The sequence below is a fragment of the Muscardinus avellanarius genome (assembly GCF_963383645.1).
Source record: "Muscardinus avellanarius genome assembly, chromosome: 5".
Classification (NCBI taxonomy): Eukaryota; Metazoa; Chordata; class Mammalia; order Rodentia; family Gliridae; genus Muscardinus; species Muscardinus avellanarius.
The window spans coordinates 134,282,100-134,309,095 of record NC_137790.1 but is presented as its reverse complement, the minus strand read 5'-3'; the positions used below and the strand labels follow the sequence as shown (position 1 = coordinate 134,309,095).

The window sequence follows — 26,996 nt, the reverse complement described above, 5'->3', positions numbered from 1 at the left end:
AAAGTATACTTAAAAATAAGCTAGTTCTTAGGTTTGGCTTGTCTTACTGTCTGTTGGGTTCTCTAAGGTTGCCTTGTTAGCTAGAGGTATAGAGAGCTTATTTAACCCTTGTATAAATTTTTCATTTTCACAAAGTTTCAGTTAAATTTTTGGCTGGTCTACTGAACCATGACATCAGATTAACTGTGGGGTTTCCTTGTCTTCGCCACCAATTAAAAAAGCCAGGGGCTTTTACGACTCGTCTATAATGAATTCATTTCACTGAAAGCAAAGCTGCTGAAATATGGATCTAATGCCATTCTGGTTGAACTATAGTTCTCACTAACAAACTTGTAGGAGTATAGCTATATGATGTAAACCTAAAAAAGAAGGTTGCAGACTTCTGCTGCTTTTACCTGAAACTTTATCAAATTTTTTTTTTTTTTTTTGGTGGGGGAAGATACTGGGGATTGAACCCAGAGGCCTTCTACCTCTGAGCTATAACCCCAGCCCTATTTTATTTTTTTATTTTGAAACAGGGCCCCACTAAGTTGTAGAGGGCCTCACCAAGTAGCTGAGGTTGGGCATGAACCTGCCACCCCCTCCTGTCTCAGCTGCCTAAATACTGGAACTACAAATGTGTACCACCATGCCTTTTTCTTTTGGCACTGGGGATGGAACCCAGGGACATTCTACCTCTAAGCTACATCTACAGCCTACTTTATTTGGAAATAAGGTCTTACTAAATTGCTGAGGCTGGCTTCAAACCTGTGATTCCCCCATCTCAGCCTCCAAAGTACTGCAATTATAAGCAAGTGCCACCATGCCTGGCTGTACTATTCTTTTTTATTGTGGTACTGGGGATGAAACCCAGGGGCATTCTACCTCCAAGCTATACACACAGCCCAATATTTTGTCTTTATTTTTAAACAAGGTCTATTAAGTTGAGGAGGGCCTCACTAAGTAGCTGAGACTGTCTGCAAACCAGGATCCTCTTGTCTCAGACTCCCACGTACTGAAATTACAAGCATGCGCCACATTCCTGGTTTGTACTATCTTCTTAATTTTTTTTCCGTGTGTGCGTGAGTATGTGTGTGTGTTACTGAGGATTTAACTCAGGGCTTTTCTAATTCTGAGCTTCACTCCCAGGTCTATTTTATTTTATTTGTGGTACTGGGGAATGAACTCAGGGGTTTTTATTCTTTATTTTGAAATAGGGCTTCACTAAGTAGCTGAGTCTTGTTGTAAACCTGTTACCCTCCTGTCTGAGCCTCCCAAGTACTGGGATTACAAGTGTGCACCCGCCATGGCTGGCAGCTCTATTTTATTTCAAAACAGAATTTCGTTAGGTTGTTGAGAATCTCACTAAATTATGGAGGATAGCTTCAAATCTGCAATCCTACCTTGAGGTATCTAGCCTCTCAAGTACAGGAATTACAAAAGTGAACTACCATGCCCAGCTGATATGGTTTTGAATATGAATTGCTGCTATTTTATTGAATTTGTGCATCAATGTTTAGGATATTGGTCTATAATTTCCTTCCCTTGAGAGATGTGTGTGTGTGTGTGTGTGTGTGTGTGTGTGTGTGTGTGTGTGTGTGTTAGTTACTGGGGATTAACTACTTCTGAGCTATAATCCCCAACCTATTTTATTTATTTTTTGTGGTGCTGGGGATTGTGTGTGTGTGTGTGTGTGTTAGTTACTGGGGATTAACTACCTCTGAGCTATAATCCCCAACCTATTTTATTTATTTTTTGTGGTGCTGGGGATTGAACCCAGGGGCATCCTACCTCTGAGCTATACCCTCAGCCCTATTTTTTTTTTTTAAATTCTTTATTTTGAAACAGGGTCTCAGTAAGTTGCAGAGGGCCTAAGTAGCTGAGGCTGTCCACAAACCTGCAATCCTCCTGTCTCAACCTCTCAAATTCTGGGATTACAAGCGTGCGCCACCACACCCGGCGCTATTTGATTCTGAACCCAGGTCTCAATAGGTTGTTGAGAATTTCACTAAGTCGCTAAGTCTGGCTTTGGACCTGCAATCCTCCTGTCTAAGCCACTCAAGTGTTGGGATTACAGTTGTACACCACCACACTTGGCTCCTTGAGGTATCTATTTGCTTTTGATATCAAGGCAATGCTGATTTTGTAGAATTAGTTTAGGAGTATTTCCTATTTCATGGATTAATTTTTTTTTTTTTTTGGGTGGTACTGGGGTTCCTGGAAGCCCTTCTACCTCCGGGCTACACTCCCAGACCTATTTTTACATTTTCATTTGGAAACAGGGTCTCCTAAGCCAGCGCGCGCGGCTGGCTTCGAACCTGCGCGATCCTCCTGTCTCTGCCCCCCAAGCGCGGGGATTACAAGCGTGCGCCACCACGCCCGGCCTCATGGATTAATTTGAGTAGGATTTGGTTTAGTTATTGCTTGAAGGTGTACTAAGAATCCATCAGGTCCTGGGCTTTTCTTTGTTGGAAGGCTTTTTATTGCTGTTTTAATCACATTATTTGTTATCGGTCTGTTTAGGTTTTGTAGATCTTCTGTATTCAATATAGGTAAATTCCATATGTCAATAAATTTGTTAATTTCTTCTAGACTTCCTGATTTGTTAAAATATAAGTTTTCAAAACAAGACTCGATGATCCTCTGGAGCTCTGTGGTGCATGCAGCAATGTTTCCCTTTTTGTCTCTTATTTTATTAATTTGGGTGAGTTTTTTCTTTATTTTGATTAAGTTGGTTAAAGGTCTGTGAATTTTATCTTTTCAAAAAACCAACATTGCCGGGCGTGGTGGCGCACGCTTGTAATCCCCGCGCTTGGGAGGCGGAGACAGGAGGATCGCGCAGGTTCCAAGCCAGCCGTGCGCGATGGCTTAGGAGACCCTGTTTCCAAATAAAAAATGTAAAAATAGGTCTGGGAGTGTAGCCTGGAGGTAGAAGGGCTTCCAGGAACCCCAGTACCACCAAAAAAAAAAAAAAAAACAAAAACAAAAACAAACAAACAAAAAAAACCAACATTGTTTGTTTTTAATATTGGGATTGAATCTAGGGGCTTTCTAACTCTGAGCTACACATGTAACATTTTTATTTTTAATTTTAAAACAGAGTCTTCCTAGGTTTCTGAGAACCTCACTAAGTTGCTGATGCTGGCTTTGAACCTGCAATGCGCTCCCCTCTCAGCCTCTCCCAAGTACTGGAATTGCATGGGTGCATAATCATGCCTGGCTTGACTGATATTTTGTATTGTTTTTTATTCTCTATTTCACTAATTTCTGCTCTAATTTTAATTATTTTCTGCCTTCTACTGGCCTTGGGGTTAGTTTGTTCATGTTTTCCCAGGGCCTTGAGATGCATCATTAAATTGCTTATTTGAAAGTTTATTTTTTATTTTTTGAGGTACTGGGGATGGAACCTAGATGCATTCTACCTTCAAGGTACACTCCCAGCCCTAGTTTTTCTTCATTTTGAAACAGGGTCTGAGTTGCAAAGGGCCTCACCGAGTTGCAAAGGAATATCTGAAGCTGTCTATGAACAATGATCTTTCTGTCTCAGCCTCCCAAATGCTGGGATTATAAGCATGTGCCACCACACCTGACTAAAAAATTTATTTTTTAATGTGGGTACCCAATGCTATAAATTTCCTTGTAATACCGTTTTCAAAGTGTCCCAGAGATTGTGGTATGTTGTGTCTCTATTTTCATACAATAGCTGAATTCACATTTCTCTCAACTGCTCACGGAACTGTTTCTGTAATAGACCACATGTTGGGCCAAAAAGCAACTCTCAGTAAATTAAAAAACAAAAACAAAAACAAAAGAACTGGATATAATACCTTACATCTTCTCAGAAAATAATGGGCTGAAATTAGAAGACGGCAAGAAGATACAGAGGACCTACAATAATACATAGAAATTGAACAAAACACTGTGTGTAGGGCGGTATTGGGGATGGAACCCAGGGGCATTCTATCTCTGAGCTACACCCCAGCCCTAAATTTTTTATTCTTTATTTTTAAACAGGGTCTCGCTAAATTGCAGAGGGCATCACTAAGTAGCTGAAACTGGCCACAAACTGAGATCCTCCTATCTCAGCCTCAAAAGTACTGGGATTGCATGCATGCACGACCATGCCTTGCTGAACAATACACTTTTAAGAGGACTGAATCACAGATGAAATAAGAAAAGATGTTTATTTTTTATTTTAAAAAAGAGTCATGCTAAATTACTGTGTGCTGATCTTGAACCTGCGAACCCTGTCTCAGCCGCCCAGGAACTAGGATTACAGTAGTGTATCACTGCACCCAGCTAAAAATACTATGTTTTGGGGGATATAAATACCAATACATTTCCAAAAACTTAAGACAGTTAATTATATTAAAAGCTGTGCTGTAGATTTCATTCTAATGTAACTTACTCTCTTGCCGGTACCCCTTCCTACTGGAGGATGTGCCTCAGCAGCTTGACGAATTGTACAAACCATTAGCTCTATAAGAGCACTTTCTTGCCGATCAGACATTGCTAAAATGAAAAAAAAAATACAAATGTATGAGAAGATACATTTATAATAATCATGTACTAAGAATGAACAAGGTCATAAGAATACTACAAATGCTATTATGTTATTATTTTCTTTTGTTTGTGGTACCTGGGATTGAACCCAGAGGTGTTCTACCACTGAGCTACATCCCTAGCCCTATTTTATTTTTTTTATTTGGAAACAAGGTATAAGTTGCTGAGGCTGTCCTCAAACCTGTGATCCTCCTGTCTCAGCCTCCCAAGTACTGGGATTACAGGTGTGCACCATAACATCTGGTCTATATGACTGATTATTATAAATACTGAAGTTAAGGTCTCTATTTTGCCTTTTGCCATTTTACTTCTTAAAAAAGAATAAGTGCTTATTGTGTCAGGTCAAACAAGAGAGATTAAAAAAAGTGAAATATTTAATCTCTTCCAATACTTGGTCTATTATGCCTACTAGGTTAGGCAATGCTAAAATTTTACTGTTATTTCCTTATATATCATTTTAAAGTTCAAGTTTTATTTTAACAAAACGATCATGCTATATTTAAAAATTAATGTTTTAATATCCTTGAAAAAATAGATATATATATATACTATTTTAAATAATTATATATAATTATATTTATATAATTGTATAATTATTTTAAGTAATTATAAATTATTGCATAATCTATATACTGCAATGCAATTAAGTCTTCTCTTAGTTATGGTGAAATTACTTCCAGATCTTTGATACTACAAGAAATATAAAATAAGCCTCATTAACATATCAAAATTATATAACTGAGTTAATTTGTTCTACAGAACAAATTTCCAAGGGTAGGAATAATGGATCAAATGGCAAAATCCTGATAGTAACAAATCATGATTGTTTACTGCAGTTTACACCCTTAACTGCAAATATGATTGGTTCCTCATACGCTTTGCTAGTACTGTGTGCTATAAAGCTCAATGATATCTCATTATTGTCTTGTTCCTTTCTACTTAGACTCTGTATTACCACCCCCCCCCCCAAGATTGTTCTGTCTTTTGTGATAGGGTCTCCCTCTGCGGCCCATGCTGGCTCAAGTGATTCTCCCACCTTGGCCTTCTGAAGACATGGGGTAGACAATAGGTGTGCACCACCACACCTGGCTATGAAGCTGCTCTGTGTTTATTCTTTGCCCATTTTTCTACTTTTCTTATGAGAATTCTCTTGTTAGCGATAGTAACCTTTGTTTTTTGAATGACAAGTATTTTCTCCCAGTCTGTTGTTTTCTGACTCCTAATGCCATTTGTTAGAAAAAAATTGTTGACTTTTACAGAGTCACATCTGTCTCTTTTTAATTGGTGCTATTAATTCTACAGAATGGCAGGGTAGACTACAACATTCTCTATGCATATATAAAATAATCTGGTCAATGTCACTGCTTCTTGTATGACTTCTGTCCAAGAGATTAGGGAAATATACTTTTCACTTTTTCTAATTTTTCTCCAGTTGCCGGTTGCTCTGTTGTTCTTCCTTTTGCTTTCTTGCTGGTTCACTTTTATATCTTTAACCTGTTTGGCATTTACTTACGCCAATAGTAGAAAGTGTGGGCCTATTTACTCAGGCCAAGTAAACAGCCTATTATGTCTCCAACACAGTTCAGTAAACAGATTTCCATGTTGAATTTAAATGTCTTTTTTTCCCTTTTTTCTTTTGCAATACAGGGGATAGAACTCAGGGCATTCTGCCTCTGAACTATACACCTATCCTTTTTTATTCTTTATTTTTGAAACAGGGCCTCACTAAGTAGCCAAGATCCTGTGATTTGATCCTCCTGTCTCAGCCTCCTTAGTACTGGGATTATATGTGTGCACCACCGTGCCAGCTCAATGTCATTTCAAAAACACATTTTAGCTAGGGAAGGTGGCTCACACTTGTAATCCCAGTACTTAGGAGGCTGAGATAGGAGAATAATGTAGGTTCAAAAGTCAGCCTTAATTACTTAGTGAGGCTCTCAGCAATTTAGTGGGACCGTTTCCAAACAAAAATATAAAACAGTTCTGGGAGTGTAGCCCGGAAGTAGAAAGCCCCTGGGTTCCATCCTAAGTAACACACACACACAAACACACACACACACACACACACACACACACACACACACACACACACACACACGTTTTAGGCTCTCATATACTTAGATTTTTTTCCCCCTGTACTGGGTGGGGATGGAATCCAGGGACATTCTACTGAGATAAACCCCCAGCCCTATTTCACCCCCAGCCCTATTTTTTGTTCTTTATTTTGAAACAGGGTCTCATTGAGTTGCAAAGGGTCTCACTAAGTAGCCAAGGCTGTCCGCGAACCACGATCCTCCAGTCTCAGCCTCCTGAATGCTGGGATTCATCTCTTAACGTTCTGGTATATACCTTCCAGAAATGTACATCACATTATACTTTTTAAATCAAAAGAGATGCAGTAGAGTCTTTTGAGTTTATTATGAACATCTTCCCATGTTAATAAAAGTGTACCACGATTTTATTTATTTATTTATTTATTTTTGCGGGTCTAAGGATGGAACCCAGGTGCATTCGACCTCCAAGCTACACCCCCAGCCCTATTTTTTATGCTTTATTTTGAAACAGGGTCTCAATGAGTTGCAGAGGGCCTCATTAAGTAGCAAAGGCTGTCTGTGAACAACAATCTTCCGGTCTCAGCCTCCCGAATGCTGGGATTACAAGCGTGCGCCACCATGCCTGGTTTACTTTATAAAAATGTTCTTTTTTATATTTTCACTACTGCTTTCCATAGAAACCATAGAGACCATAGAGACCTAGTCTTCTGCCTATATAAATCATATATTTTCAAAGGCATTTTTCTTAAAATGTGAATTGAATAACAATACTCTTACCTATTTAAAATCCTTCAATGAAACTCTAATTATAATTAGAATGCACTCAATACATTCACTTGTAACTTGGAATGCACAGTGGAAAGTGCTTGCCTAACATGTACAAGTCCCTGGGTTCAATCCTCAGCACTGAAAAATTAAAGTCACTTAATAACTAACATGTTTAGCATTAACAGACCACTGTCTCCCTCCTTCCAGCAGCTCACCATGTTCTAGCTATTCAGGCTCCTAGAAATTCGTCTTACTGTTTGTTTCTGACATTCTACAATTGCAGGTCTTTGCCACTGCCCATACCAGGCCAGTTCTTTATCCTTCTTGGTTCCTTGGCTCCCAAGCGGCCTTCTCAGGAAGGTCTTTGATCAGAGTTTAATCTGAAGATGGGAACCTCACTTGATATCTATGAAAGACACTTGTTAATCCTGAAATCATCTCGACTATTTGTTTGATTTTTGGTCTGCTAGCCCCATGAGAATGTAAGCTTCCATACAGACAAGGAGATAACCCAGGCTAGCATTATACCCTGAGCAGTTAACGTAATACTTGACACAAGTAAGAGTAAGTATTTGTTAGAGCTGGGCTGGTGGCACTCTTGTAACCCAGTACTTGGGAGGCGGAGACAGGAAGATCACGGGTTCTTGGTCAGCCTCAGCTACTCAGTGAGGTACTCTGCAACTTAATGATCCCCTGTTTCAAAATGAAGAGTTAAAAATAGTGCTGGGGGTGTAGCTCGAAGACAGAGTATCCCTGGGTTCAACTCTGGTACTGCAAAAAAATAAAATAAATTAAAAAAGCAAATGAATTAATGTTCCCTGCTTTTGTGTGTTGTGTGGTGCTAAGGATCAAAGATCAGAGTCAAGGTTTCATGCACAGTAGCAAGTATCATTGATATCTATCTATCTATCTATCTATCTATATATATATATATATATATATCACATGGCCCATGTTTCTTGCTTTGAAGAATTCTGTCATTGGTGTTTCCTTCAACAATCAACTGGATCACAGAATTTTAGCACTAGACATGACTGAAAAGATTATCTATTAGAGGTACTAATATTATAAAGTAAATAAGTTTAAATGTATTTGTTATAGTATGGTTACTTGGTAGAAGAATTGTTAACAAGAACCCAGATAATGCGGGCATCATACTAAAAATTTATCTAATTTACATTTTGCTGGAGAAAAAACACAGACACAAAAGTAGCCACACACTTGTAATCCCAGTACTTGGGATGCTGAGATAGGAGGATCACAGGTTTGAGGCCAGCCTCAGTAACTTGGTGAGACCTTGTTTTCAAACAAAAAAATAAAATCAAATAAAAAGGGCTGAGGGTACAGCCCAGAGGCACAGTACTCCTGAATTTCATCCCCAGTACAAAGACACCGCAATACAGTCTTAAGGGTATTGTGATTTAAGTTGGTTTTGTTGGTCTTTCATACTGTCCCTTTCTCTCAATAGCAATTTTATTTTCTCCAACTTTTAACTACACTTTTCTCCACTGAAATGCAGAGACAGAAGGATTACAAGTTTGAGGCCATGCTAAAAAACTTAGTGAGACCATAGCTCAAAATAAAAAATAAAAAAGGCTGAAGGCATAGCTTCTAAAGCAGAAAGTTCTAGAGTTCATCTCTAGTACCAAAACAAATAAATAAGCCACTGGAGGCATGTTGTTATAAAATACAACCAAATGCTAGCCCAAATAAATTGATTTGAATGTTGTTCCATGCCAGAGATTATATGCTGCACAGCACGCATACAGAAAAATGTATGAAAAAGTTTACCTATTACGTAGACACATTTCTGCATTTGTTATACATATTTTCCTGGGCTTTCTTACTCAGATTCAGTACCCTACAAATATAGTTTACTTTAAAAAATGTTCCCATCTAATAAATCATTCTAGCTAAAACCAGACCAACCAAACCAAACCAACCAAACTAACCTCTTGACTGGAGTCAAAGAAACTCAGTGACAAGTGGATTTTTTTTTGGTTGTTGTTTTTGTTTTTTTGGTGGTACTGGAGGTGGAACCCAGAGGCTTCCTACCTCCAGGCTATACTCCCAGACCTATTTTATACTTTATTTGGAAACAGGCTCTCACTAAGTTGCTGAGAGCCTCACTCAGTAGCTGAGGCTGGCTTCGAACCTGTGCGATCCTACTGTCTCAGCCTCCCAAGCGCGGGGATTACAAGCGTGCGCCACCACGCTCGGCTGACAAGTGGATTTAAACCACAATGAAGAGCTAGTAGTATAACATCATTTTAACAAGATAAATACATTTAGAGCACTCTGACTGAAAGACTTGGAAATTATATTTATCGATTTCCACATCTTATTTACATTTAAGTAAAACACCAAAGCATACTGCCTTGGTGTTTCTTTCCCTAATTTATATCGCTTGTCTCCTTTCTTCCTAGAAATAATATAAAACATGATGTAGTATAAAGAAATGTCTTCAAACAGAAATTGAGAACTTGCAGCCCATTTTGGTAATATGCTAATTTTATGGTCATGAGCAAAGGAAAGAAAACGGAGGAAATATACCACTGTATACTACGCCAGGGCCCTTTATTCAAGTGTTGATTGGGCAGCAGTGACTAGAAAGGGAATTGATTTTAACATGAAAAGTACTAAGATTGGTAGAAATAGAATGTATAAAATCAGCAAGCTTACCAAGAACATGTATAAGTAAAATAAAGAGAAGAAAATATAGACTGTATGTTCATAATCCTGTGATAACAAAAGCACAAAGAATACAGATAAAAGTTGGATCTAGTGAGCAGAGGGCCCGTTTTCTTACTAAGTATATTTTGGAAGAAAGAAACACATGCAAATAAAGTAAGTGAGACAGAGCCAAATGTAGTATAATAAGCTCCACCTTGAAAAAATAACAGGGAAAAGGTTGGAAAATAAAGAATAAGGTTATGAAGCAAATATTTCAAGGTTCAAGCCTAAACTGTTTGTAGAAGTATATCTGGGTATGATGTATACCTATTTCATTTTCACTAAATTTTATCAAAGCCAGAACAAATAAGACTCACGGCTTAGAACACTGGGGATGTTCACTCTCATTCTGTTCCTACACAAAGGAGGGTAGAGGAGGCAGACAGGGAGTCAATAGTATACTAACTTGTTTAATTCTCAACTATAAAAGTTATATAAAGCTGGGCGTGGTGGCGCACGCTTGTAATCCCCGCGTTTGGGAAGTGGAGACAGGCAGATCGCGCAGGTTTGAAGCCAGCCTCCCTTGGCTTAAGAGACCCTGTTTCCAAAATAAACACACACACACACACACACACACACACACACACACACACACACACACATAAATAATAGGTCTGGGAGTGTAAGCCAGAGGTAGAAGGGTTCCATCCTCAGTACCACGAAAAAAAAAAGTTATACAAAGAAAATAAATCTTTGTTGTAGAGAAAGGAGATATAGGATCAGAAAAATAATGTAATCTGAATCTATAGATTTTTTCCAATGGTAAAGATCATATTCAATCATTCTAACATGAAATTCACTTACACCTAAGTCTCACCTACCTTTGAGGGTTGTTGGGATTGAATGAGTTGGCTTTATTTATTTAGTTATATTGAGGATTGAACCCAAGGGCAGTTCAGTCTACCTCTAAGCTATACCCCTAGCCCTTTTTATTTTTTCTTTTAAACAAGATTGCTCTACATTACTGAGAGTCTCACTGAATTGCTAAAGCTGTCCTTGAACCTGCAATCCTCCTGTTTTAGCCTTCCAAGTACTGGGATTATAAGTGTCTACCACCATGGCCAGCTAGCAGTTCTTTTTAAAAAGCACTATTGTGGGCTAGTTTGAAACCTGTATATGTAAAAGAATTTCTAGCTCTATGGAGTTAATATTCATATAAGATTTTATTTATTTATTTTGGTGCTGTACAATACAATCTCTTTATTAAGTAAACACATCCAGTTGGCTGTGCATGTTATATAACATGTAAAAGACATGTTTGATTTGTTGATTTTAGTTACATGAACATGCAGCCTATTTGGTGGACAATTTGTTGGAGAGCTCTCAAGAGGTTCTTCAGAAATGGTAATATGGGTGTCAGGCGTGGTGGCGCACGCTTGTAATCCCCGCACTTGGGAGGCTGAGACAGGAGGATCGCACAGGTTTGAAGCCAGCCTCAGCTACTGAGTGAGGCTCTCAGCAACTTAGTGAGACCCTGTTTCCAAATAAAATATAAAATAGGTCTGGGAGTATAGCCCGGAGGTAGAAAGCCTCTGGGCTCCATCCCGAGTACCACAAAATAAATAAATAAATAAATAAATAAATAAATAAATAATATGGCTATTATTTCCCCTTTTTCTGAAACAGCAAGGTAAATATTTTGATTTCTTGGTTTCAAAGAAAATGTAACAAAAGAGAGAATGGTTATGTTTAAATTAAATTTTGTATGTCAGGGATAGGGATGTAGCTCAGTGGTGAGAGAGTATACTTGCATGCCTGAGAGCCTGGGCTCACCCTTAGCACTCCTTCCCCAAAAAGAGAAGAAAAAAATTATGTGTCAGATTTGTCTACATTTGTCTCATTTCTTTTAGCCTTCTGAAATTCTGAAAGAGTCTGACTAGGTTTCTGAGAGTATTACTACTAAATTGCTTAGGCTGGTCTTGACCCTGCCATTCTCCTGTCTATACACACAATACAGCAAAAAGATTCATGATACTTATTTTACATAGTAAACCATTATTTTGTGTCTTAAATCAGCATAAAGACTTTGTTGCGTATTATAGACACTGATTTTTGAAGCACTTGTGCAGCCCATGTTAATAGCAGTATTAATAAGGAATGATGTTATAAACTACTGAGACGTCCTTTCTTGTTATAGAAAACAAATTACTCTCTTGAGGAAAAACCATGGTATATGCATAGTCATTTTTAAGACATGATCTATACAGAATGGTATGATTATCAAAGAAAACATAACAACATATAAGAACTTGTCAAAATACTGTACCTTCTTCTCCTTGAACAGGTTCTTCTAACAGCAACTCTGTCATACATTCCCAGTCTTTCAGCAGTTCTTGAGAGCTCTCCCACAAACTGTCCACCAAGTAGGCTGCATGTTCATGTAACTAAAATCAACAAATCAAGTGTGACTAAAGAACACTTAATAAACCTTTCTTTTTTGTTAATGGTGCTGGGGATTGAACCCAGAGGCATTCTACCTCTGCGTTATACCACCAGCCTTTCTGACCTTGAAATGGAGTCCTACTAGGTCTGAGGGTATTAGTAGATTGCTTAGGCTGGTCTTAACCTTGCCATTCGCCTGTCTGTTTCTTAGGTACTGGGGTTACCGGTCTTCGCCACCACGCCCAGACCATTTTCTTTACAGTTGAATGGCATGGTCTTAATGATTCTAAGAGAATAATATATTCGTATTCCACTGCCAATAATGTGGATACAATATGTAGAATTAATTTCCTAGTTCTGTGACATCATTTATAGCACAGTTCCTGAAATTCTAAACTGGTTTCAGGTCATTCTTGGCTGTTCTGGTCATCTCTTTTTAACTTTTCAAAAAAAATCAATCACTTTCAGAATTCCATTTGGAAGACTGGTACTAGCCTAATTTACTTCCCATCTCTATCAAAGTCACTGTAAAAATGCAAGTTAGTCCCTTTCCTGTTTTCTACTACCATTTCTATTTGATTCAATGTATTCCTCAACTCATCCTCATTTTCTTTTGTCCATTAATGTCTTCACAGGTTTAAAACCAGCCTCAGCAATTTTGTGAGGCCCTCTTAAAACCATGGGTCTTTTGCTGGGCATGGTGGCGCACACTTGTAATCCCTGTGCTTGGGAGGCAGAGACAGGAGGATTACGCAGGTTCGAAGCCAGCCAAGCTGGCTTAAGAGACCCTGTTTCCAAATAAAAAATATAGAAATAGGTCTGGGAGTGTAGCCCGGTGGTAGAAGGGTTTCCAGGAACCCCAGTACCACCACTGAAAGAAAGAAAGAAAGAAAGAAAGAAAGAAAGAAAGAAAGAAAGAAAGAAAAGAACCCCCCAAAGCCAAAACAAAAATACCATGGGTCTTTTGACTCATGTTTCCACAGTAAACAAACACTCAAGTTCTTCATCTATCACATTAGACCAAACTCTCCACCAATGAACTTTAACTTAACTTTAATGAACTTTTTGTTTATTAAACTTTGGAGAATACTATACTATTAGAAAGAAGCTCTTCAGGTGAGGTTAAGTAAAAGGTGCTGGCATTGCTCCAATTTTTCTGTGACTATTAATTCTTCTCCCTGTATAAAAACGCTTCTACCTTTGTGTCTCACAATACACAGCTAAACCACCCTCAAGCTCTGTGCTTTTCAAACTATAAATTACAAGTCATTTTTTGAGTTAGCTAATTTAATACATTCAGCCCAGGTTTCAAAACATGAAGCAGAGTAGAAGAGTGAATAGCATATAGAAAGCGTAAATATTATCTCATGCAACTGTGTGTGTGTTTGTATGTGTCCAGGGCCTCACACTTCCTGGGAAAGTACTCTACAAGGAACTACATTCTCAGCACTTAACTATTATTTGTTACATGTGCATATAGTTAAGGTGATAAAAAAATGATTTTCTCATCAGAAGCAGTCCCCCAAAGTATGAAGCTACCTTTATATATCTACTGTTAAACTGGCATATGTGGTATGTGAGTTAGTTTTCTTTACCACACCAAATTCTATCATATTCTTAATTTAAATGTGAATTTTAATTTTAATTTTACATCCAAGCTATCCCCCCACCCCTATTTTATTTCTATTTTGAAACAGGGTCTCACTAAGTTGCAGAGGGCCTTAGTAAATTGCTGAGGCTGGTCTTAAACCTGTGACCTTCCTGTCTTCGTCTCAAGTACTGGGATTACAAGTATACACCACCATGCCCGGCTTAAATGTTGATTATCTGTTTCGATAATTTGTTTAACGCTCTGCCTTTTTTTTTAAACCTTAATTTTGTATTTCATTTATACTGCATTTTAAATCCAACACCCTGGCTCCAGAAATGCTTCAGAAAGTGCGCGCGCACACATGCACGCGCGCACACACGCACACACACACACACACACAGTCTGCCAATGAATTCTATTAAAGCTAGATGGCATACTCTTGATTAACATCTCTGGAGAGAGCATGGGCAAAACTTGGCAGTAAAGTATCTACAAACTTTGCAAAGCACATACCCTGAGGAATGGCTTCTGCATCATGAGTGACATCACGCGACAGTGCGGCCAGAGGCACACTCAGGAGGTAAACTTTGTTAGGCATATTCACCGCTAAAAGTGAATACACAGAGCATGCACACGCACTTCAAAGGCAGATGCGCTGTCATAGATTAGGTACATATTCAAAATTTATCTTTGGTGAATTATACCTGGTAAAGTATAAAATATCCCTTTTTTATCCCTCAATGCTTCGGGTCTTTAATTCTGGTTTATTTTTAAGATATTGGCCCTGCTTCCTTTTGAAAGCACCTGTGCATACTCTAACTTGTAAACTTCCTGTGTTGTTTTGACTAAGATGTATTTATAAGCAGCATACAACTTTTTATTTCTTTATTGCTACTCCAATGACAGTCTGCTTTATAATAGAGCATATTAATCCAGTTGCATTTACTGGGATTACTAATGTTGGAAATATTTCTGACATTTTATTCTCTATGCTCTATTTGTGATATTTTTTGAGAATTAAAATTCTCAAAAAATTTATCTTATTCAGAATTTTATTTTCTGATTTTCCATTGCCAAGATTAACAGATTTCATAACCTTTATTCAACTTGAATATTATAATTTTACATTTTAAAAACAATTTTTATATATTTACTTTTAACTTCTTAATTAATTATATATTTTTAGGGTAAGCTCTAAAGTTCTGGGTTTATTTGCTCACCAAAATTTTTTACATAAGATCACAGGTTTGAGGACAGTCTTAGCAACATAGAGAGATCCTGTTTCAAAATGAAAAGAAAAAGGGCTGGGGGTGTACCTCAGAGATAGGACACCCACCCTGGGTTCAATCCCCAGTACTACAAAAAAGTATATAAATTACCCAAACATTCACTATTTTGCTTCTCAGACACAGTGTACACATTCCACATGCCTGGACCAGCAGTTCTAAAGTGATAAATGAGTTCAGCTAAAGGGCAGCTACATAGTGTATTGCCAAGTTCTTCCAGCAAATCTCAGTTAAAAGGGAATTTCCAAAAATACAAAAAAAAAAAATTAAAAAAGGGATTTCCTATTTTTGCCTTATGGGGCAATGGTTACGTAGTGCTAATGAAATTCAGTCAGTTTTCCCCATTTACTTTATGGTTTCCACAGATTCCTCACTGTTCTGGCAAAATGAGTATACCTCTTTTTGACTAATTTAGTCTGAGGTTCTCAGTGGGGAAGGTGATGGCAAAAATCAATACTATAAATCCATTAACATCATATTCTTAGGGATGACTTTTTTCCCCAAGCCTTAAAACAAAAAAGGCATGTTAATATTTAGCTCTGGCATGTCATCATCATTTGAATGACACATTTTGTATATGGTGGCCAATATTTTTAAGGTAGATGCTAACTTCTGTGATACTTTACTCACCTTTTAGAATGTAAAGTGGTGGTGCAATAGAATGAATTCTGATAAAACCAATAACCAGTAGTTTCAATTTCAATGTGTGCATCAGAAGAGCAAGATAATGCATTGGCTCATTTTCTGGTAAGAGTTTCAAATTCACCAAAATTAGTAACAATAATCAGAACAATATGGTTAGTCAGGGATTGGCTTGACATAATTTCTTCAGGATCTTGCAAGCCACAGAACTTGCTGATCTCAAAGTTTTATTGCAATACCAGATAAATTCATGTTTGAGGAAAAAGAATAAAACCCTCCAACATGATCAAGTCAGGGTAAAAGGCTACAGTGGCCTTCACAGACACTTCACCCAGACTAGCAGATGAAGCTATCAGAAGGCAGGCCTTGAGGCACTTTCAATGGTTACTAAGAAAACAAACATACGAATACCCTAGAATTGAAGAGAAACAGGAACCTAAAAAGAAAAGAAAATAATTTTTTTTTAAAAGTGATTTTGGGTGTTATCATTTTATAAAAAATGTGTGAAGACCAAGTACCTGCAAGTATTCTTTAAGAATCAGATAAACAAAAAGGGTCGTTCTTAGTGGGTAGAGTCACTGTATGGGACAATGGTTAAGTTAAATTGTATTAAACTTATTATGCTTACATGTAGGTGAATTTCTACCCTGCTAGAGGGAAGCATAATTTATTTTATAGTCTTTCCTCTAGGTTTATATAACATAAACTAATCTCATTTTCCTGAAGATTTAATTATATTTTTCTAGGTATATTCTGATTTATCTCTAATTGGTTTCAAGGTTACTTCTAATATTTATCTCAAGACACTTTTTAATGTCTGCTTACCTCTCTTCAGACAGTTAAAAACACTAAAGGAATTCACAATATAACAGAACTCTGTAGTAATTCCTTTTATAATTCATTTACAATTTACCTACTGAATTTATTAAGCCTATAGTTTCTGGTTTAATTTTTACTGTGTGTGATAGTTGGGATTAAGCCCAGGGGCATTTTACCTCCAAGCTCCAACCCCAGCCCTTTCGTGTTTTTTGAAACAGGGTCTCACTAGGTTGCTGAGACTTTCCTTGAGTCTGAGATCCTCCTGTTTTAGCCTTCCAAACGCTGGGATTACAGGTGTGCATCACAATGCCTGGCTAAGCCTATAATTTCTAAGTACTCTTATACTGTTTACCTCTGTTGAAATAGAGCCAGTCATTGGTGAATCTTGAAGAACATAAACAAAATGAACAAGCCAAGCAAGCAAGCAAACAAGCAAAAAAAAACCCCTAATGATTCCTAAAGATTGGATATTCTGGAGAGAGTTCCTGGATGTATCAACAATATGGCTGGGTGTCAATTCTATCTTAAATGGCTGTCACAGCTTGTTACCCCATATTCCTGTAAGGAGGGTGACTATACTTTGAGATTGTACAAAAATGTTCTGAACCATATGAGTAGTTTCTTTCTCCCTATGAAGAGCATCACAGTTTGTATAATAAACTTGATGGTTACATCACCTATAAGTAGATCTGGACTGGTAACATTCAAGTACCACATATCCTACTGACTGGCATGCATCTACATTGTACGGTACCTGAACATATGAAATTAATAACAGCCATAAAGGTTGTGGCAGCGTAAAAATGACAAATTTTAGTACCAAAAAATTAACTAGTTTAGGTAAGTTTCTTAATCGCCATAACTTCTCCTGCACTGTATATTTTATAACATTTTTATTTTACATTCCAGTAAAACAATGAATGATAATCAGATAATTAGTTTAGTGAATCCAGTATTAAGTGATCTGTAACTCATCAATCAAATAAACTCAGTCTACTTTATAATTTTTGAAGTCTCTAAATTCAGTATTTCATGTGTCTAACTAAAATTTTATGAATTAACATGTAAAATAACTCACAATCAAACACAATTAAAATCCCATTGTACTATAAGAATATGGCTTCAATAAGCATTCATTTCCAAATATATACAAGTAAAACAGAGTAAGAAGAAAGATATTCACAGAAGTGTTTCTTGTGAAACACTGGAGACCATAAAGGCCAATATAACAATCACGAATCAACCAGAATCCCTTAAATATGATTTGTAGTTAGTTGGTTTTGCAGCTGACAGAAATGGCATACAAGGGAAGTGGGAAATATATTTTAATACTGTTGAAATACTTTAGCAAACAGCAGTGAATACAGGAATAGCAATGCCAGCTGAAAATAGAACGGTAACACATTACAAATTACTACTTCAAATAAAAGATAAACTGTCTAAATCTAAGCTCTTATGCCTTTTAATAAATCAAGTCAGTCCTCATGCTTTCAGAAATCAAGTTTCTTAATTAATTACATTAATAAGTTAATGACCAAATTAAATGGTCAATTAGTCAAGATCATGAGATTCCCTAGTTTAATAATAGTTGCATGTCTCTTTTCCCTATCAAGTTTTGAAACTACTGTTGGTATAAGATTTCAACGATGCAGAATACTCTTTAATTCCATTCCTCTAAAACTGAAGGGGGCTTAGTATAATTTAAAATGTGTTATCTATTGCAAGTGTGATATTTGCTTGGTATTTAGTGGTGTATCTTAAAAATTTACATTTTGCATTTTATTCTATAATATGTTCAAATTTGCTTTAAAAAAAACAACGAATCACAACCTTAACTAAGTACATAGTCTTTGACAAAGCACAGGCGTCACCAAGGAGCTCGTTAGAGATGCAGAATCTCAGATGCCACTCCAGAGCACTGTATCAGAACTGGCATTTTAACAGAATTTCCAGGCAACTGGTACACACAAGTAAAACTATTCTTAAAAACATTCTTTACTCAGTGGGCGTGGTGGCACACGCTTGTAATCCCAGCATTTGGGAGGCTGAGACCTGAGGATCAGGGTTCGCGGACAGCCTCAGCTACTTAGTGAGGCCTTCTGTAACTCAGTGAGACCTGGTTTCAAAATAAAGAATAAAAAATAAGGCAGGGGGTATAGCTCGGAGGTCGAATGCCCCTGGGTTCCATCCCCAGACACGCAAAAAAAAAGAAGAAAAACAAACAAACAAACAAACAAAAAAAAGTTCTTTACTCAAATGCAATCCTCTAGCTGTTTTGTTTCTGCATTTCTCTACCCAGTTTTAATTAAAGAATCACAGAATCTTAAATTCTCTTCTCTGACATTCTAACATAAACCTGAATTTACATTTTTTCTCTCCTTGTTAAATATGATTTTCAAACAAAATAACTAATGATTTAAAAGAGTTTGAGAACTTTCACAAAATTTAAAATACTATTTATAGATGCAAATTCAAGATAAACTGAAAAATAAAATTATAGTCTTATAATACTGTAGTAGTATAACATCTTAACAATGACTAATATGTAGTCAATGCTGATCCATGTTACATATACGTTCAGAATTTCCTCCCCCAAAAAGGCAGACTACTGACTTCATAACAAAGCAGTTCACGAAGGCAACTGCTAAGAAGCAGGCTTGTTTATATTAGATTGGAAACATAATAACTACAATGAATTCAACAATAAATTTAACATGTAGTATGTAAAAATAAATTTATGTTAATTGTTACTATTATTATTTTTACCTCACTTTCAAGAAAGAAAAGAACAAGCATCCTAATGAGGTTCCCATTTGGACTGTTCCTTCCTCTTCTCTTTGCTAACGCTTCCTCTGCTTGTGGGTCATGTCTGCTAAACAACCTGGAAATATATATATAAAAAAAGAGCATTAAAGATTCATTTGGATATAAATTTTGGTCTTTTCTCTCTCTCACTACATGAAAGAACTTAGCAAAACCCTGTTGCAAAAGAAAACATAAACAGGGCTATGAGTGTAGCTTAGATATAGAATGCACCTAGGTTCAATCCCAGTACTACACACATAAAAAGATTACATATATATATATATATGTGTGTGTGTGTGTGTGTGTGTGTGTGTGTATGTGTGTATGTACATAAACACACAAACATACATAAATATACAGAAACTTTTTTTACTTACTTTTATTACGATTTCAATGTTAAAAAAAATCTGAGATCAGATTACTAATGTAAGTCAATACAAATACATAACTGATGTCTGCCCTTCCCTTCACTGGGGTAGTAGGGCTTGAACCCAGGGGCATTCTAACTCTGAACTATACCCTCAGGCCTTTTATTTTGAAGAAGATTTTTTAAAAAATTATTGAATGCTGGCCTCAAGCCTACTACTATGCCTGTCTTCCAAACACTGGGATCATGGGCATAAACCATCTCGCCTGGTTAATGGTGTCTGTATAGCTAAAAATATAAAAATAAAAAAAGTTAGATCTGAATATTATTATACAGTACAACCAAACATAAAATATGCCTGTAATTTCTGTACTTGGGAGGCTGAGACAGGAGGATTGCAGTTTTGAGGCCAGCCTCAGCAGTTCTGTGAGCAACTTAGTGTGACCCTATTTCAAAACAAAAAATGCAATAGGGCTGGGGATATAGCAGTTCAGAGATAAAATGTCTCTGGGTTCAATTGCTAGTACCAAAAAACAAAAACAAAAAGGTGTGTTTTCACATACGCGCGCGCGCACACACACACACACACACACGCACACGCACTGACATATGTGCATAAGGAAACTTTATTTTGGTGGTGCTTTTTATTTTTGGTGCTGGAAACACACATAGCCTCAAACTTTTTTTTAATTTTTGGTGGTGCTTAGGAGTGAACACAGGGCTTCATGCATGCTAGGCAAGCATCCTGTCACTGAGCTAATCCACAGCCTTGTAATTTTAAATTGGTCTTTATTTTAGCCAGGCATAGTGGTGCATGCTGGAATCCCAGCTTTCGGGAGGCTGAGACAGGAGGATCATGGTTCGTGGACAGCCTCAGCTACTTAGTGAGGCCCTCCGCAACTCAGTGAGATCCTGTTTCAAAATAAAGAATAAAAAATAGGGCTGGAGTGTAGCTCGGAGGTTGAATGCTCCTGGGTTCCATCCCGACCCGCAAAAAAAAAAAAAAAAAAAAAAAAAAAAAAAAGTAATAAATTGATCTCTATTTTTTTAAATACTGATTTTACAGAAATTCGTACTTTTAAATAAGTGTTTTTTGCATTTTTTGGCCTGTAGCCTGCAATTTATAAGGAGTACTCAGATCCAAATTGTTTTCAGTAAAATGACATGAATACTTATAAAAATATTTAATTACAAACTTGTAAAATTTAGTAAGAAATGATCTGAAAATGTAATTTGTCAAATAGATTTATTCTGCTAAGACTGCTAATGGCCCTACTCCCAGTCCGGCACTCGGCAGAAGGGACACAGCAGTGAACAAGGACAAAACCTCTGATCTGGAGCTCCCACTCAGGTGGTTAGAGACCTGGCAGACAGACAGACACACGCAGATGCAGGGTTTATAAAGGAAAAGGAAGTCGGACAGGCAGTTAGCATCGGCTGGTTCATACATGAAGTCTGAGTGGGCTTCTGAAATAAAAGGCTAAATAACCAAACAAAATGAGAATCATTTCATGTGACATCAAAACGAATCGATCCTAAGTAGAAAATAACGACAGACAGGTTGAGGTCTGTGGTTGGGCAAGGAGTACGTCTTCCAGTGAAGCTGTGTATACAGAGCTGTCACATGCTTTGCTTTGGGTGGCTTTCAATGGGGTGTCAAATGGAAAGTACGAGGGCTCTTAATTAAACTATACCAATGTGGATAACTGGATTATATATAAAGACTGAAAAATTAGCTTAGGTTACCCACCCACCCACCTTACCTCCCTCCCTCCCTTCCTTTCTGTGTACAGGAGATTGAATTCAGGGTCATTCGACCTAGAAGCTATACCCCATAACTTTTTTTTTAAAATAAGGTCTCACTAGTTGTAAAGGCTGGCCATGAACCTGCAATTCTCCTGTCTCGGCCTCCCAATCACTGGGATTTTAAGTGTGTGTCACCATGCCTGTCTTAAATGTTAAAAATGTAGCCAGGTGTGGTGGAGCACACCTGTAATCCCAGTCCTTGAGAAGCTGTGACAGAAGGATCAAGATTGAGGTCAGCCCCAGAAACTTAGCAAGTCTTCCATAACTTAATGAGGTCCTGTTAAAAAAAAAAAAAAAATAGGGCTGGAGGTAGAATGTCCCTGGGTTCAATCTCCAATAGCACACCCACTGCACCCAGAAACACACCAGTAGATTTTCAGATTAGATGGCAGAGTAAAATATTCATTTCAGTTACGTCTTACTGCTTTTTGTATGGTTACTTGAGATTATGCATAGCTATGAAAATAAGACAATGTGTGCACTAGCATGCCTGCGCAAATGGAACTCGTGAAGGGTGCTCTATAGTTTACTCATTAAGATTTTAAAATATGATTATGAAATGGCAGAAAATGCTGAGAGTAGTCATTAAAAATCAAATAGAGGCTGGGATGGGCATGGTGGAGCCTGCCTGTAATCCCGGCATTTGGGAGGCGGAGACTGAATGATCCTGAGCTAATTAGCGCGGATGTTTTCAACTCAGTGAGACCCTGTTTAAAAAAAAAAAAAAAAAAAGCGTGGTGGTGCACGCTTGTAATCCCTGCGCTTTAGAGGTGGAGACAGGAGGATTACACAGGTTCGAAGCCAGCCTCGCTGGTTTAAGAGACCCTGTTTCCAAATAAAAAATATAAAAATAGGTCTGGGAGTGTAGCCCAGAGGTAGAAGGGTTCCATCCCTAGTACCACCAAACAAAACAAAACAAACAAACAAAAAACCTGAAAAGTAGAGTTGGGGGTGTAGCTTAGGGGTAGAATGCCCTGGGTTCAAACTCTAGTAGCACACACAGACACATACACAAAAAGAAAAACAACAACAACAACAACAACAAAAACGTTTTTCCTTTTCCTGTAGTACTAGGGATTGAACCCAGAGACATTTTACCTCCAAGTTATACCCCCAGCCCGATTTTATTTATTTGGATTCATGGTCTGGTTAAGCTGCCAAGGCTGTTTTCTAAGGTGTGATCCTCCTGTCTCAGCCTCCTAAGTACTGGGATTAAAAGTGTGTGCAACCATCCCCAGCTTAAACAAAAGGTATTAAAATGTGAATTCTCCACGAGGAGTCTAAAATTGGTTTATGAAGGAAACCTTCATTTATTTGCATAGGAACTGGCTTCATTTTCACACAAAAAATGTTTATTCTTCTGAAATTTTATGTAAACTATTCCACTTTAAAATTTTTAGCAAATATTTCAAACTTTCTCATACAATTAGATAGAATAAATATGTATGGTCTCTTTCTAACTAAGTGCTACAGTTTATGTTCTCTTTCCTAGAGATCCAACATCTTTTATTTTTTTCCTGGAAGTTATAGATGCAATAAATTCTTTTTAAAAACACAAAATTATTTGAAAAGTTCAAAAGTGACTAAGTAGAATAATAATAATCCTGAAAAAGGAAGTTAAAACTACAATATAGCCTTGCTATTAGTTACAATGTCCCAAGACGAATATATAAATTATATATTTTTTATTAGCCATCGACTGGTAAATTCAATATATTATGTAAGTCATGCCTAGAAACTCTGTTTTTTTTCTATCAGCATGCACTAGTAGTTGACTTCCATTTAAGAAGAAATTCACAAATTCACACAGAAAATTTTTTTTTCCATTTTGAGTAGAGAACAATTTATTGTTGCAGCCCTGAGATGCAGATACTAAATGAAGGCACAGGCCTGTTCACTGTCTCAGTTAATCATCATGTCCAATAGTTGGCATAAGAATCACTAACATCTGTGCTTCAGCATAACCCCAAGTTAGTACATGTAGTTGGGCATGGTGGATACACCTGCAATCCCTTACTTAGGAGCCTCCCAGTACTTAGGAGGCTGAGACAGGAGCCTCACATGTTTGAGAACAACCTCAGCAGTAGAATGCCTCTGGGGTTCAGTCCCCAGTATGTTTGATTTTAAGTAACAAAGTTGGCACATGTAATGGGCACTTAGGTTGATCTTCCAGTAATCAAAGCCACTAAGTTAAGCCATGATTAAAACAAAAATAACTTCGGGCGTGGTGGTGCATGTTTGTAATCCCCATGCTTGGGAGGCAGAGACAGGAGGGTCCTGCAGGTTCGAAGCCAGCTTTGCTGGCTTAGGAGACTCTGTTTCTAAATTTAAAAAACATGTAAAAATAGGTCTGGGAGTGTATCTTGGAGGTAGAAGGGTTCCATCTCCAGTACCACCAATAAATAAATAAATAAATAAATAAATAAATAAATAAATAAATAAGAAAGATACATACAAAAATAAAAAGTATGTTTATAATATAAGAATGAATTGAATAGTAAATTATAAAATATATACAGTAAATTATAAACATTGTTTATTATCATAAATTCATTAGTTTATAAATTTGTCTAAACAGATGAAATTAAAAAAATTTAAACTGTACCTCTATATATAGCTTTCAGAATTATTAGAGATTACTGATTAAAATAATCATTATCCCAATGGTGAATGGGGGAAAAACAGGAAGAAAATTGGAAGTATTTTGAAGACCATACGACTTCACATTTAAATTATAAATGGTAGGCTGGGCGTGGTGGCGCACACTTGTAATCCTAGCACTTGGGAGGCTGAGACAGGAGGATCGCATAGGTTCGAAGCCAGCCTCAGCTACTGAGTGAGGCTCTCAGCAACTTAGTGAGACCCTGTTTCCAAATAAAGTATAAAATAGATCTGGGAGTATAGCCCAGAGGTAGAAAAGCCCCTTGGTTCCACCCCTAGTACCACACACACACACACACACACACACAAATATATATATATATATATATATATATATATATATATATATATATATATATATATATATATATATATATGCTAAAAAGGTAAGATCAGCACTCGGAACTTTTTTTTATTTTTCTGGTACTGGAGATTGAACCCAGGGGCTTTCTATCTCTAAGCTACACTCCCCCTCATTTTTTTGTGGTACTGGGGATTCAGGCCACGGGTGTTCTATACCTCTGAGCTACATGCCCAAGCCTATTAGGATCTCATTAAATGGTAGAGAGTCAGGCTAAATTGCTGAGGCTGGTCCCAAACCTGTGATCCTCTTGTCTCAGCTTGCCTAGATTTAGGATTATCAGCATGAACCACTATGCCTGAATAGAACTCAGAACTTTAAAAGAAAAGAAAAAAAGAAAAGATGTAGTAAGATGAATTATCCTTCCTTGGGGAGCTTTTATGAACACCTCCAGTGACCTCAGCCTCCACTCAGCCCCAGCTGAGGAGCGCCCCTTCAGATTTCAGGTTCTGAAAGGAATAGGTCATGAGGTGTACCATTCCCAGGGCTGGTCATAATGTGCACACTGGCGGTATGGCTACTGCAGCCACCCACAGAAGTGAAAGATGGACACTTTAAGACCCATGTTCTGTGACTACTACTCGCTTCTACTAAACAAAACAACAAAACAAAATGTAAAAGTGGCCGGGCGTGGTGGCACACGCTTGTAATCCCCGTGCTTGGGAGGCTGAAACAAGAGGATCGCACAGGTTCTAAGCCAGGCTCAGCTACTTAGTGAGGCTCTCAGCAACTTAGTGAGACCTGTTTCCAAATAAAGTATAAAGAAAATAGGTCTGGGAGTACAGCTCAGAGGCAGAAAAGCCCCTGGGTTCCACCCCCATACCACACACAAAAAAAAGTAAAAATAAAACTTGGTTTCAAAAATAGCTAATTTACTTTTTATGAAGGAATTCTCCAGCTGCCACAGCAACAGGGCGATGTGCTGAGTACACCAGGTGGTAAACATTTTCACAGTCTTCATTGGAAAGGGCTTCTTCACTTCCACTGAAAAATTCAGAAAGCAACAAATACTTACTTTAAGTTCTACCTTTATTATGGTTTTTAAAAGTTTGTAATAAAAGCTAAAGGCACATTGGTTTTTATTTTCTCTTTTATCTTACTTTGAAAGTATTATTTCCCCTGAACTACAAAAGACATATTATAAAACATTCAGAATATACAGAAAAATAAGAGGAAAATAAAACTCATACAATTTTCCTACTCACATATGTCCACAAATAATAACTATTATCTTGGGATGTGTATTAGTTCAAATTAGCTCAAGTTCTTTAAATGTGCCTGAGGTTTTTGTTGATATGCTCTAGGCATATATCTGTCTTTATTTCACAGAGTTAAATTACTATGCTATGTAACTCTTCTTTTCAGAATTACATCTTTTAAATTACATTTTATCACTATACTTAAATCATTTAGTCTTCTAACAAAATAAATGGATTCTTTAGTAACAAACATATCTTTATTAAGACAACTTTCCTACTTTTCCATTCATATATTCTTAAAGTTAGTATCATTTTTTAGTTGACCCCAATGCATTTTAAACTATTTTTCCCAAAAAAGAAACATCCATTTTGTGACTATTCAAGTTTTCATTTAAATTTTTTTTTGTGTGTGGTATTGGGTGTCTGTATCTGAGCTATACCCCAAGCCCTGTTTTCTTTTTACTTTGAAACAAACAGGGTCTCCTTAAGTTGCTATACTTTGCTGGCTTCAAACCTATGATCCTCCTGTTTGAGTCTTTCAAGTACTGAGATTACAGGCATATGCCACCATGCCTAGATTATTAATGTACTTTTAAATATCTGACACAATTTATGGATTTACAACAACTAGATGAGATACAGAATTCTTGGAACATACAGGTCCTTAAGAAGGAGTATAAACTTGTGCCCCAAGATTCACACCTAGAGATGTCTCAGAAGCTGGGATGAGGATTAGGAATCTATCAAATAAACAAAATTAGAACAATTCTATCAGCAAAAAAAAAGTGCATCACAATGAGGGAGAAACTGTCACCCTGACTGAAAAGTTACTGGATGTCAAGGATGAGGTCAGTTAAAAGAATTTTTTAAATATATTCTTTTCTCCTCCTCAAAAAATGGCTGTCCTAAAACTCTGAGGAAGATAGACAGTGTAGTGATACAATCCTGTAACATCAGGACTGCCAGTGGGTGGGGGAAAT

The 26,996-nt window shown here is 37.2% G+C and overlaps 1 protein-coding gene across 1 annotated transcript in view; it reads right to left on the bottom strand.

Moving 5' to 3' along the window:
* STAG1 (STAG1 cohesin complex component) overlaps positions 1-26,996 on the bottom strand; it is a gene marked incomplete at both ends in the record, with an annotated part of 279,463 nt that overhangs the window by 94,410 nt on the left and 158,057 nt on the right. Inside the window, 4 exons of the mRNA XM_080695497.1 lie at positions 4,388-4,491; positions 12,364-12,481; positions 19,584-19,698; positions 25,694-25,801. Coding sequence (XP_080551623.1) covers positions 4,388-4,491; positions 12,364-12,481; positions 19,584-19,698; positions 25,694-25,801 — 445 coding nt within the window. The remainder of the gene's footprint in view (positions 1-4,387; positions 4,492-12,363; positions 12,482-19,583; positions 19,699-25,693; positions 25,802-26,996) is intronic.